The sequence below is a fragment of the Octopus sinensis genome, linkage group LG3, assembly GCF_006345805.1.
Source record: "Octopus sinensis linkage group LG3, ASM634580v1, whole genome shotgun sequence".
Lineage (NCBI taxonomy): Eukaryota > Metazoa > Mollusca > Cephalopoda > Octopoda > Octopodidae > Octopus > Octopus sinensis.
The window spans coordinates 155,655,985-155,670,299 of record NC_042999.1 but is presented as its reverse complement, the minus strand read 5'-3'; the positions used below and the strand labels follow the sequence as shown (position 1 = coordinate 155,670,299).

The window sequence follows — 14,315 nt, the reverse complement described above, 5'->3', positions numbered from 1 at the left end:
CTTATTTCATCAACCCTGAAAAGATGAAAGCCAAAGTCGACCATGGCAGAATTTGAACACAGAACATAAAGACAATGGCTGAAACACTACTCAGCATTTTATTGAGCTTGCTAATGGTTCTGCTGGCAAAATTATAGTCTCAGGTTTGTGGAGATATTATAACAGTCTGATGGTAGTTGTCAAAAGTATTTAATAAATTCCTTGTTTATTTCAGCTCTTGAATCAATGCGTAAAGCTTATGATGACGACCTTGACAGAGAGAAGAACCAATTCCGTGAAGCTCTGAAGACTATGTATACAGAAGACTACGTCAATGAAATACGCAGCCGTCACGAGTACGTTTTGTTTGTTATTTCACTCGCAGTGAAAACATTAGAGTCAGTTGTTGTGAGCACAGTTATGAGCAGGAGGGGAAAAAGTGCTCATAGATTTCCAAGATGGAATCAGTGAATAATGGCTATTAGCATGGATGCACATATACTTTTGTGAAGAAAGACAAAAATTAAGTGCACAGTGCAAATTACTATAAAAAATTTGAAGGAATATTAGTTGTGAGATTGTAAGTTCTCAGTAAAATGACCCTCATAGCCTGTTTCATTTAAACTTAATATTTGATTAATTAAAACAAACTGAACGCTAGCAATTTGCCATTTCACATTTTTTAACAGAATGGAAAAAAAGTTACCCAGAGTTACCTCCCTTGTTTAGTAGGCAATATTGTGCATTCAACAAAGTCATGCGTTCGCCAACAGTCATCTTGTATCATTTTTATGTCAATCAATTACATATAGTAATGGATCTCCGTCTTTGACGATGAGTATTCCATTGTTCGATCAATTGCATTGCCTGTTCATTGAATTAGCATATAAGCATTCCGGAGACGTGAACCTTCAATGTAATTCTCTGGTAGAATCATCACGACAATGTGTGACAAATGTATAATCCTGTAAGACAGATTATACAAGTGTATAATCTCTCTCACGGGATTGTATACAGTTTCACTCACATAAGATGATCCAAGATGCTGTGCAGTGGGATCGAACCACAGACCTCATGGTCACAAAGTTATTCATCACTGACAAAACACAGTGGTGGTGGCAGTGGGTGAAGTAAAGAACTTTTGTTGATGAAATCCATTACTGCAAAAAGATATATATTTAGGGCAGGGTTTAACCCCCACTGTGTGGCACCTTGGGGAAGTGTCTTTTGATATGAAAGCTTTGGGCTGATCAGAGCCTTCTCTGGGGATTTGGTAAATAGAAACTGAGAGCCCATCATTTGTGTGTTGACATTATGATGTGTGTCTCTCTCTTTGTTATGGCATCATGTGATGACTGTAAACGAGCATCACCACCATACAGGCAAAGTTGTTCATTTCCAGTCTTCACTGAAAACTGATATAACATGTCTGTGTAAGAGAAAATACTATTTTTGTAAGAAACAAGTAAGGGTTGATGACAGGAAGAGCATCTGACCATAGAAAGTTTTCCCCAACAAATTGTCTAATCCATGCAAGCATGGAAAAGTGTATGTATATATATGCATGACATCTTGGGCAATAGCCTTCCACTTTAGCCTCAGGCCAACCAAAGCCTTATAAATGAATTTGGTAGATGGCAACTGATAGAAGCCCATCATGGCAAAATAGACTGATAGAATAAGTACCAGGTTTAAAAAAAAAAAGAAAGGACTGGGGTCAATTCATTGGACTATAAATTCTTTAGGGCAGTGCCTCAGCATGGCCGCAGTCTAATGACTGAAACAAGCAAGAGATAAAAGATGACAAATAAGGTTTTTCGCTGCTTGCCTCATCAAACTCGAGCAGATAGTCATTCAGTCAAGAAGAGTTGCGTCCCTTATCAAAGTATCTTTCCCTTAAATATGGTCGTCTGTGACAATGTAATAATCTTGTATTCCAACCAATTTGCCTCCCAGCCATACAATAAATAAGATGTTATTTATTTATATTGTTATTATTGACGAGAAATTTTCTGAACTGATTATATAAAATGTGGAATATCCGTTTATTTATTTCAACAGATTTGAAGCCAGTCGACTTCAAGAAGAATTAAAAACATTAAATTTGCATTATGTCAGTAAATGTGAAGATTACAAAATGTTAGATGAGCGCCTGACCAAATCCAAGCAAGACCAATATGAACAGATTGAGAAAATTCTGAATGAGTGAGTCATTATATAGAATTCCTGTTTGTCTTGTATTTTTGTATTTTCTTTCTTAGATGGTTGGCGTTTAATACCCAGCATCAGTTTTCACCATTTTGTAGAACATATATCGTAAATCCTCGAGTATAACATGCAGGGGATTTTTAGGTGGCTGTACCTCTGAAAAACCTAAACCTTGTGTATAATATACACCCCTTCTCTAACTTGAGTCATGCGTAATTAAACCAGCAGCACCTAGTCGAACAAACACTTCCGTGCATGCATAATACAATAATGGTGATGTTCTTAACTGTTATATGGGAATGTAAATATGTTTGCAAATTGTTTTTGTTACATGTTATTCTGTGTTCTGAATACTTTTATTTTAATAAATGTTGCTTACTGCAAGTTATGGATGATTCTTTTATGACTTCATTGCTTTCAGGCTTAGCTTAAGGTATTTTCGCGCCCGACATCACAAAATGTGTCTGAATAAACATTGCCGGACAGCAAATAGAGACTCGGACATTGCTTAGAAAATATCTTTCATTTTTAACCTCGTATATAGTACGCACTAGGGATTTTGACCTTTAAATTTTTGGAAAAAAGTGCAGATTATACTCGAGGATTTACAGACTGTCATCAGAGACTTAGTGAAATGCCTTTACCAGATCGATTGTAGCATAGCCCCAAGGTGCTGGGGTTGCTGTTTAACCCTAGGTCACCTACGACCGCCTGTGACATGCAAATACCGAAACAACAAAGTACCAGCTATATTATGTGAACTCAGATTAGGATTATGTATGTAAAGCCCTTATATCTCCAGTCATGTGATCTCATAATAAATATCCTCTTTGTTTCCCATTTCAGTAATAAACATTTGGAATCCTTACTGGGTGGAGAAATTGCTGAACTGAAAGAATTGATGAAGAAACGAAGTCCTAAGGGTCTCCCTGCTGGAAGTTCTTCTCTTGAAGAAGATCTATATGAGGCTCAGGTACGTGGCTACCTTTTTTCCCCATTAATAATTCAACAATAATTATCCAACTACAGTGTGGAAGATGTTTATAAGCCATTTAAGAAGACACGAAAACCGTTAGTTTCACTTCAACATTTAAGTTTAATTTGTGTCAAAATATTTTCTCGCTTTGCAACCATGACCTATTCACTGACAAAACTTGAATAATTATTCAAAATGGTGTATATGATTAAAAGATATTTTGAGTATATTTTCTTCTGAGGGTGGAGGCGCATGGCTTAGTGGTTAGGGTGTCAGCATCATGATCGTAAGATTGTGGTTTCGATTCCTGGACCAGGCGACGCATTGGTGTTCATGAGCAAAACACTTCATTTCACATTGCTCCAGTCCACTCAGCTGGCAAAAATGAGTAACACTGCAATGGACTGGCGCCCCATCCAGCTGGGGAACACATATGCCATAGAAACCAGGAAACTGGGCCCCATGAGCCTGGCTAAGCTTTAAAAAGGGTGCATTTATTATTTTTATTTTTCTTCTGAGGACCAACATTGTATATTTTAACATGAATTGATGTTATGAAGAACGTACAGTCAGCACCTATGTCAAAGCAGATGATGAGAGAGCATTGCACAGTCCTCTGGCTCCACCAGCTCCTGCTAAATTATGCAAACCATTCCAGTATGACTTTATTCCATGTAAAAAGTAGCCATACTGGCACCACATAAAAGCACCCAGTACACTCTGTAAAGTGGGCATCCCACCATAGAAAACCTGCCAGAGTAGACAGGCAGGGTTTGCTGCAGTCTTCTGATTTGCCAGCTCCTGTCAACCCGTCCAACCCATGCCAGCATGGAAAGCAGATATGAAATGATGATGCATGCCAAAGTATCCAAAGAGGTGGCCATTATTTACTTTTTTCCAAAATTGGTTTGAGAATCAAATACACACAGACAGACATGGCTAGTGTGTTGAGTGGGACTAGGAACAGGTGTTGTTCATATATTGAAGCTATTTTGCTACACATCTTGCATACATAAAACACAAAGGCCGTGAGTTCCAGCCTGCCTACGACCTTTTGTAAATTTTGCAAATATCAAATAATCGTTATTTTTCATTTCTCATTTTAGATAATGATCCGAATGAAAGATGCAGATCTCCAGAAACTAAAGTCTCAGGTGACAACGGGGGAGGTAAAACTTCAGAGAATCACAGAGGTAGGCTTAAATGTCACTTTTATATTTCATTTAATTAACAAGGTAAATATAATGTATGATGACAGATTCTCCATCACTTTCAACAATGAAGATGCAGTTGTATCAAGAAAATTCTCCACTCATTGAATTTAGTGTGTTAAGTGGCCGAGTACTCCAAACACGTGTACCCTTCACTTTTTAAACCCTTTAAACAGGCTATATCCGTCCAAAATATTCTGCCTCTTTCATAATCAAACTGGCCAATTCCAACATGTCACACCTACCATACAATGTCATTCTTAAAATAAACAATCACATCATTGAAATCTCAAAGCTATGAGATAATACATGATCAGTTCAAAACGATGTGAATAAATAAACATTACATTTGGCAGATTATCCTGAAAGCTAAAGGGTTAATGTAATTCTTGAACAGAATCAACATGGTAGTTTGATTGTGTGACAAATCTATACTATTTGGATCAGAGATAGAATAGACCCAATGGGCTTCTATAAAGTTTCCATCTCAATTTCACTCAAAACTTTATGGGTTAAGTTGTTATACAAAATTCCCGTTACACAGCAGGATCAAGCTAGGGTCCTTGTGGTTGTGAAGCTAACTTCTTACCCATTCAGTTACTCACCTATATTTTAATTAGATGACGTAATAAGAGTAGTTTTAATGAAAGACTGAGGTTAGATGACGATTACTCTTAACAAAGACTGATACTAGATAAAGTCATAGTGGTAATAATGATAGCTTTAGCAAATGTTGATGACATCAATGTAAGTAACAGAATCCAAATGATGAAATGATGGATAGTAAACATAACTGCAATCGTAAAATAATTCACATACAGAATTATCTAAGGAGCACAACAGTCAGTTTATAAACCCCCTGGCAACATCAAATGTTGGTTGTTATACAATACACATTGAGAGATATTTATCAAGCTGTGTGGGGACTGTGTGTATCAACTTGATCAAGTAATGTACAGTAGTGTTCTCCTAGCTTTGTGCTTATGCATGTGTTTTGAGATGAAACTGGATTTTTGTTTTTAAACTGAAGAAATTACAGTGGTGTTTAGTCTTGTGGATATGCACATACTTTGCAAAGAAAACTAAAATAAGCACTTTTTCCCTTTTTTGGCCTGTGAGTTACTTAGCAACCACACTGTTGCCAGTGGCATGAAACAAGCACCCAGTCCATACTGTGAAATGTTTGGTGTTAGGAAGGGCATCCAGCCACAGAAACCATGCCAAGGTTGACACTGGAGCTTGGCATGCCCTGTGGCTTGCTGGATCCTGTCAAGTCATCCAACCCATACCAGCATGGGAAATTACTGTTAAATGATGATAATGACCCATAGCTGAAGGCGGTGAGCTGGCAGAAACGTTAGCACGCCAGGCAAAATGCGTAGCCGTATTTCGTCTGCCGTTACGTTCTGAGTTCAAATTCCGCTGAGGTCAACTTTGCCTTTCATCCTTTCGGGGTTGATTAAATAAGTACCAGTTGCACATTGGGAGTCGATGTAATCGACTTAATCCGTTTGTTCCCTCTGTGTTTACCTCCTTGTGGGTAGTAAAGAAATAGATAATGACCCATAGCAAAAAATTAGAGGGGACATCTATGGTAGACGTATCTTTAAAGCTTTATATGACATTGACTTTCAAAAGTTTCAGTAGATATTCAAGCATTTAGTTATAACTAGTTGTGATATTTCTTTGTGTTATGCTAAGAGATTTACAAGTGTTTAGTTGGTAACATTTTCAACTGTTGTTTCCCGTTGATGTGTAGGAGCACAAGCAGATGATATCACAGTATCTGACAAGTAAGAAACTGTACAATGTAGTCCAAGATGAGAACATATGCCTTAAAGCTAAATTAGAAAAGGCCATGGAAGAAGCCAAACCTGACCAAAGCAGCCTTCAAAGACGACAGCAACCTGTTCGAAGAGGTAAAAAAAAACTTTCTCCTTTTTATTTTATTTTTTTACACTCCTACATTTGTAATTGTTTTTGATTCGTTCGTGACATAAGTGTGAAACCTGTTGTCCCTCAGTCAGACTGAATCCAACAGAATTGTGTCTTGCTTCTTTGTTTCCTGCTTGTTTCTATGAAGCTTGCTTCCTGTAGTTTCAGGTTCAATCCCACAGCAAGGCACCTTGAGGGTTTTCTAAAGGTCAAAACTGATCCTTGTGAGTGGATTTGGTTGGTAGAAATTAGAAGCCCCCTAGAAGAGGTGGCGAGCTGGCAGAAATGTTAGCACACCAGGCAAAATGTATAGCCGTATTTCATCTGCTGCTACACTCTGAGTTCAAATTCTGCCAAGATCGACTTTGCCTTTCATCCTTTCGGGGTCGATTAAATAAGTACCAGTTACGCACTAGGGTCGATATAATCGACTTAATCCGTGTGTCTGTCCTCTCTGCGTGTAGCCCCTTGTGGGCAGTGAACAAATAAGAAACTAGAATGTATATGCACCTAAAGACTAGTTTAAAGTGTAGTAGTAGTGAAAATAGTCTACAGGCTGATTAACAGATTTTTCAAAATCTTATGTCATCATCATTTAATGTCCTTGTTATATATTGTTACAATTGCTGCACACTATGAACCATTCTAACTGCAAAAAATTCAGTAGTTGGTCCAAGGAAGGTGATCCAGTTGTAATGGGAACATCTTTAATATTCTGAGATGCTGTACAGCAGAGGTGGGGAGACTTTTTAGTGCAGCAGACAAAAATTTCCAAAGAAAATGATCCACAGGTGGATCACAAGTTCTCTTATATCTGTGTAAATCTTGTATATATCATCATCATCATCGTTTAGCGTCCGCTTTCCATGCTGGCATGGGTTGGACAGTGCAACTGGGGTCTGGGAAGCCAGAAGGCTGCACCAGGCCCAGTCTGATCTGGCAATGTTTTTACGGCTGGATGCCCTTCCTAACGCTCATTTGACAATATGATTTTCCACAGATATATGATTTTATACATATCTTTATTAATGTATCTTGAATTATACATAGATAAGTTTAAGACGTTAAATTAATACATAACATCTTCATTAATGTCGCCAGTGAATTTAAGATGTTTATATTACTTATGAGGTATTCTATATTTTTCAGCTAGTGTAGCTGGGTCTCAAGGGGGTGGTACAAACCTAGCAATATGCATTTTATAGTGAAAACAATTTCCATTCAAATGGTAGTCTAACTGTCTTAAGTCGTAGTGGAAACGTGACCTATGTCGCAAATAGGCAACATAGGTCGCCTATTTATAAAATATTGCATAAATTTTATAATTGAAAAATTTATTATATTTTGTACATACAAGTATACCAGCCTGTGGATGCAATAAAATGGGCTCGTGGGCGGGGGTTTCCCCACCCCCTGCTGTACGGGATTTTATAGATAGATAGTTATCTCTTTTGCCAGACAGTTAACAGCACAACAGGAACTGGGGAAATATAAATGGTGGTCTCCTAAATTGGGGGAAGAGGAGTCTGATTCTATCAGATCAGGAAAATAAGAAAGAAGCTTGTAGCATGTGTTTTTATTTAGGGAAATTATACGCCATATAATCTGCCATAAATCAAGCATGTCTTCAACAAGGCATCCAGTTCACATAATTCTAGTCTATTCAGCTAAAAATAATTGTCTCATTTGTCACTTTTCCTGTAAGATGTTGAATGCAGCTGCAGCAACGGGTGAGGCATTTCTTTAATAATAATTTCTATAATTTCAACATTGCAGTTCCTTCATTCCACCACCGTGCCAGGAGTCCAAGCCCTAGTCATTATACGAGCCAGAGGAAAGAGGAACATATCAGCCGAGACAGCCACAAAGGGAGGCGATATCAGTACAAAGGTATGTGTTTAGATTTAAGGCATTGCAATATCAGTATAAAGGTATGTTTGTTTTTATCCCTAACTTGATAAAAACAAACTGTATCTATATGTATATATAGTTAATTAATAAAACATCAGAAAAAAAACACACTCTAAAGAATAGAGCAGTGATTATTACAATGAAAATTTTAATTTTGGACATAGGTATAGGAGTGGCTGTGTGGTAAGTATCTTGCTTACCAACCACATGGTTCCGGGTTCAGTCCCACTGCGTGGTATCTTGGGCAAGTGTCTTCTACTATAGCCTCAGGACGACCAAAGCCTTGTGAGTGGATTTGGTAGACGGAAACTGAAAGAAGCCCATCATGTATGTGTGTGTCCTCAACATTGCTTGACAACCGATGCTGGTGTTTACATCCCTGTAACTTAGTGGTTTGGCAAAAGAGACCAATAGAATAAGTACTAGGCTTACAAAGAGTAAGTCCTGGGGTCGATTTGCTCAACTAAAGGCGGTGCTCCAGCATGGCCGCAGTCAAAATGACAGAAACAAGTAAAAGAGAGTATAGTTACTAAAGGTTTTGTATCCACAAAGCCTCATGGACAGCTTGTCAGACTACAGAACCTTTGGTAACTCTGTCCAAAATTAAGTTTTTTGTGTGTGTGTGTGTGTGTATAGATATATAATAGACTCGACCAGTTTTGTTTTTATTTAGTAGCTAATTAATACATTGTTGGTTCATTTTATTTATTTATTTTTTTTCTAGATATTCGCCGCTCAAAGAGCAGTCCTTCATTACCATTTGTATTTGGTTCAAAGCAGTTACTTGGAGAGAAAAGTTTGTTGAGCAATAAAGAAAGCTTTAGTTCCACGGTATCGAGCAGCCGAAGGTGACAACGCTACAGTTGCTGGTCTTTGCTTTGAGCCTAAGCTCATCATTCTGAAAAAACATTCCACCAATTTCTGAAGCTGCCAACACAAGGGGCACGAAACTGGACGGACTGCGAATAATTAATTTATCAAAATGGGAATGATGATGATGATGATGTTGAATATCCAAACTCTATTTGAACACAAAGACAAATATTTTATTTATAAATATAAAAGAAAGAAAGAAAAAAAAGAAAAACATATTTTTTAAGAGATGTAAAACTTCGAGATCTCTGTGAATTTCCTTTGGAATTTTTGGATGCAGTGAAAGAAAAAAAACATACTCGTAATGTAAATTCTTGGTTTTATTTCTTGGCGGCAATTCTTGAAAGCCTAAGAAATTAACAAGGCAATCTAATTGGTGCCAATGTTGGAGATACATACACACAAACACCCAGTCCCCCCCACACACACTTCCTGCCCATCCGTGACATTGCTGCCTGGTTGTGTTAGAGCTGCTGTCCTCAGATCTTCTTTTGGTTTCAATCAATCAATTCCTACACCAAAAAAATAAACACACACATATATATATATGCATATACTATCTATATGGTATGTATGTGAGTGTGAGTATGTGTATATATATACATGCATATATATGTTTGTGTAAATGTGTGTATGTATGTGCGTGTGTGTGCATGGCGGCTACTAACACTAACAGGATCCCATTATTTAAAATTCTGTCATACTGGAGGAAAATGAGGAGGACCTGACCATAAGTAAGCTACAGCACCTTTCTAGGTTTCTTGAAGGGGCAGGGAGCAGGATGGAGTGTGGAGGTAATGTTGCTGCTGACCATTTACTTACAGACACACAGACAGAGAGAATGGGATTTATAATTTATTACAGAAATGACCAAGCTAAAAATCAAATATATATATATACACACACACACATACACACTCGCCTTTCATTTCTCTCCTTTGGTATACAAAAGACAATTATTATCAGAAACATATTTTGTTCCAACTTAAGCAGGAGTGTTAAAGTTAAGCAATATTGTGTGGATTGCATAGGAAAATAGCCATATTTTAAAGATTCTTGCTTCAGCAAGAGGGGAAGGGGTCCCAACTTCCTTCAAAAATGTCAAGTAAAACACCTTTGTCAAGACAAGATTTTGCATATGGGCCCTCTCCCCCGAAAGAAACATCTAAATATGAAACAAAGCTTAAAATCTTGCCATTAACCAATAAATCTCTCTTTCCCAATTGTATTTTTTAATGCAGTAAATTCAAAACTACATAGGTTCTCCTGGAGGATTACAGCAGCTTTTGGCGATTATTTTGTTTCTATTATCTTCTTAGATCTGCGACTTTCTCTAAAACCCTTTAGCATTCAGATTACTCACCCAAATGCATTGTTTGAATTAATCGTGTATTATCTCGTAGCTTCGAGATTTTGATATGAATGCTTATTTTTAGAATGACAATGTAGGGTAGGTGTGAAAGATTGGATCTGGCCTATATTGGACATAAAACAAGTGAAATATTTGGGCCAGATTATATGCTGAAGGACTGAACCTTTGTTAATGAGGTGAAGGTTTAGTCAGTCACTGACCGAGATCTGGGGCAGAGGCCACATTTGCACATGTAGCTACATAATAGCATCTTAGTCTATTCTTTCTTGTAGACTAGATAGCTAACAACTGGTCTATGTCACTAAGGAAGCTGTCTCTCAGAAACAAGTGATAAAACCCTTGAAGAACATTGCATAAGTTGATCTTTATATCTCCTACACCAACTGTTATAGAAGTACTTCATCAAATTTACAAAGAGGAACAAAGAAAAGCAAACCTTATTGTATGTTCCAAGTGTTTGTCAATTTTTAATGACTTTAATATTTGTTAAAAATGTTAGTTTTTAGCTTTAAAAGGAATTAAAATGATGACACTACTCAGTATTTTGTTCTTTGGTTGAATTGGTAAAGCTTTTCTCTTGAGCTGCCAGGAATTGTTTTCGTATCTAAGTATCTGTGGCAGTCAGTAGAGGGAGTGGGGTTATTGTAATATTTATTATTGCTTTCAAAATCTGGCATGAAGCCAGCAAGTTTGTGGAGTGCGGGGAAAATAATTCCATCAACTCCAAGACCCAATTGCTACTTCTTTTGTTGACCCCGAAAGAATGAAAGGCAAAAATCAACCTCAGTGGAATTTGAACTCAGAACGTAAAGACAAAATGTTTAGTAGCTCTTCATGTTCCAAGTTCAAATGGCACGAAGGTTGACTTTACCTGTCATCATTCAAGGGTTCAATAAAATGAAGTATCCAGATGAGCGCTGGGGGTCAAGGTAATCAACTCACCCCGTTCCTCTCAAAACTACTGGTTTTATACCAAAATTTGAAACCACTACTATGAACAGTAATCTATCATAAATACTGTTTTTGAAGTACTTAAATATTCTATCCACAATTCTCACAAGAATGAACGAGAGAAGGTACGTTGATCATTCAATCTTCTCTGGCAATCCAAACAGCACCGTTTAGTTTGTTCCTGGGTTTCAATTAAATTTATTTAAAAAAAAAAAAAAAATTTACCACCATATTTCGAATTCGTGTTTCAGGAATTTACTTTTTGTGAGAGGTGGATGGAGGGAGGACTTGTCACGCTTGATAAGAAAGAAGCAAACTTCTAGATACAGGGTTCAATATAGCTTGTTGGCAGCAGCGCTGTTGTTACAATAAAGAATGAGCCAGTTGTTATTTGAAGGAGATGACATCATCTTCATTGCCTGCAGAGATTTGAAACTTTAAAATATTTCTATTTACAAATCCATTGTACTCCTGAAAGTGATGTGGATGTCTTCATCAAAACTGAAGACAGCTTTCTAATTAAATTAATTAGTTCAGAAGCGAAACAGAAAAGCTAAAATGCGATAAAAACTTCCCTCCAAATTAACTTTACCCCTATTTATAAACCATTATTATGTTCAGAGGCTATTTATTTATCATTAACAGGGCCAGTATACCTTCTATCAAAACACACCATACTCTAACTAATCTAATTAAAGTCTTTTGGGGCTTTTTTACCCTCCATATAGATCACAGAAAAAAAAAAAAATTTCACTCAAAATAAGTTATATTCGATTTATTATAAATCTAACTTCTCTTGGGTTTTCTTCACCCCTACCTTTCTACAAATTACTAATACTATGATTACTGATAACTATTAAAAATCAATTATAATTTTGAAAACTGTTGGCCTTTTTTTGGAGGCCACAAAATACAGCTTTTGCCCACTCTTTCCATTACAAACCAAAGCCGTTTCTTAACACCCAAAACTAATCATGTTTCTTCCATCAGCAAATAATGTTCAGTTCACCAAAACATCCATAACAACAAGACTACAGTTTTATGTTTTGTTATTTTTTTTTTCGTAATAGTAAATATCTTAGAAACACTGCTGCTGTGGCTGAGATTTATTCATTTAAAGGTTGATTCAATAAAAGACATATGTTTCAAATAAAATCTCACCAAGTGTTCTCTCCTCATTTTTATGTTTTTGAACATAAACATTGTGTGTGTGTCATTTCGTATATGTGCCTGCCATTATGATTGTTTCTTGTGGTTTTCTTTGCTAGCATGGGTTGGATAGGTTTTCTCTCTCTCCTTACTCATATTTATTTCTTTACTACCCACAAGGGGCTAAACACAGAGGAGACAAACAAGGACAGACAAAGGGATTAAGTCGATTACATCGGCCCCAGTGCGTAACTGGTACTTAATTTATCAACCCCGGAAGGATGAAAGGCAAAGTTGACCTCGGCGGAATTTGAACTCGGAATGTGCTGGCAGACGAAATACGGCAACGCATTTCGCCCGGCGTGCTAACGTTTCTGCCAGCTCGTCACCTTACTCATATACATGTCCAATGTGTTGGTGTATGCTCATGTGATACATATGAATGAGGACAGCTGCATCAAGGTGTTAATCTCTTGAGGCAACGTGTGGAAGATCCAGTAAGGCATGGGACAAAGGCTTCACAGAGGGGATGACAATAGACTGTGACTTCTGATGGTTTGCTGGATTCAGGAAGACATGTCACGCTAAGTAAGCATGTCCTCTACATCCCACTCTCAGCCGAAAGATCCTAATCTTGCAGGCTCAGAGGTTCTGCAGCCATGTAGAAGCATCCATGATAGTCACATAAAAGCACCTGTGCCACTACTACATTACAAGAATCCAGTACACTATAAAATGGTTGGTGTTAAGAAAGGTATTCAGCCATAGAAACCATGCTAAATCAGACAATTGGAGCCTGGTGCAGCTTGCCAGCTCTTGTCGAACAGTCCAACCCATGCCAGCATGGAGAACAGGCATTGAACAGTGATAAACCCATCAGATTAATGTAAAGTTGATTTTTATGATAAATGAACATTGATACAGGAGGGTTGGCTGGAAAGTTCATAGGCTAAGATACTCTCATGGAATGTGACCAAATGAGGTTTATTTTTCAACATAGTTCCCCCTTGTGGTCCACACACTTATTCCATTGGCAATGCAATGCTTGCATCTCGTGTGAAGCTTTCATTCTGTTGGTTATAAAAGTCATCAACAGCAGATATGACATCATCATCAATGTGATACTGGTTCCCTGGCCACACATCTGATGGATGTTTGTTTACAATCAAGAGAAAGGTACATACATATAGGCACGCTTCTTTGTTTCCATCTACTAAATCCACTTACAAGGCATTGGTCTGTCAGAGCTGTAATAGAAGACACTTGCCTAAGGTCCCACACAGTGGGACCACCCGAATAGGAAGCAAGGTTCTTAATCCCCCAGCCATGCTTATATCTATGATTTATTCTTATTAAGCTAATGTTTAGAATATATTGTGGAGGTGCGTGGCTTAGTGGTTAGGGTGTCAGCACCATGATCGTAAGATTGTGGTTTCGATTCCTGGACCAGGCGACACGTGTTCTTGAGCAAAATACTTCATTTCACGTTGCTCCAGTCCACTCAGCTGGCAAAAATGAGTAACGCTGCAATGGACTGGCGGCCTGTCCAGCTGGGGAACACATACGCCATAGAAACTGGGCCCGTGAGCCTGGCTTGGCTTTAAAAGGGTGCATCTATTTATCATTAGAATATATTAACAGGAAATTTTGATGGTATGCCGGTGGCACGTAAAAAGCACCCACTACACTCACGGAGTGGTTGGCATTAGGAAGGGCATCCAGCCGTAGAAACTTTGCCAGATCAGACTGG

General features: G+C 37.7%; 1 protein-coding gene across 8 annotated transcripts in view; it reads left to right on the top strand.

Moving 5' to 3' along the window:
• The window catches only part of LOC115209166 (putative leucine-rich repeat-containing protein DDB_G0290503), a 260,054-nt gene extending 247,478 nt beyond the window's left edge, over nucleotides 1-12,576 (top strand). For all 8 annotated transcript variants that reach the window (XM_036501511.1, XM_029777396.2, XM_036501513.1 and 5 more), the window contains 7 exons: nucleotides 215-335; nucleotides 2,041-2,184; nucleotides 3,034-3,160; nucleotides 4,270-4,356; nucleotides 6,134-6,293; nucleotides 8,086-8,199; nucleotides 8,945-12,576. In XM_036501511.1, the coding sequence (XP_036357404.1) occupies nucleotides 215-335; nucleotides 2,041-2,184; nucleotides 3,034-3,160; nucleotides 4,270-4,356; nucleotides 6,134-6,293; nucleotides 8,086-8,199; nucleotides 8,945-9,072 (881 nt within the window). In that variant the 3' untranslated portion in view covers nucleotides 9,073-12,576. The remainder of the gene's footprint in view (nucleotides 1-214; nucleotides 336-2,040; nucleotides 2,185-3,033; nucleotides 3,161-4,269; nucleotides 4,357-6,133; nucleotides 6,294-8,085; nucleotides 8,200-8,944) is intronic.
• The last annotated feature ends 1,739 nt before the right edge of the window (nucleotides 12,577-14,315 follow it).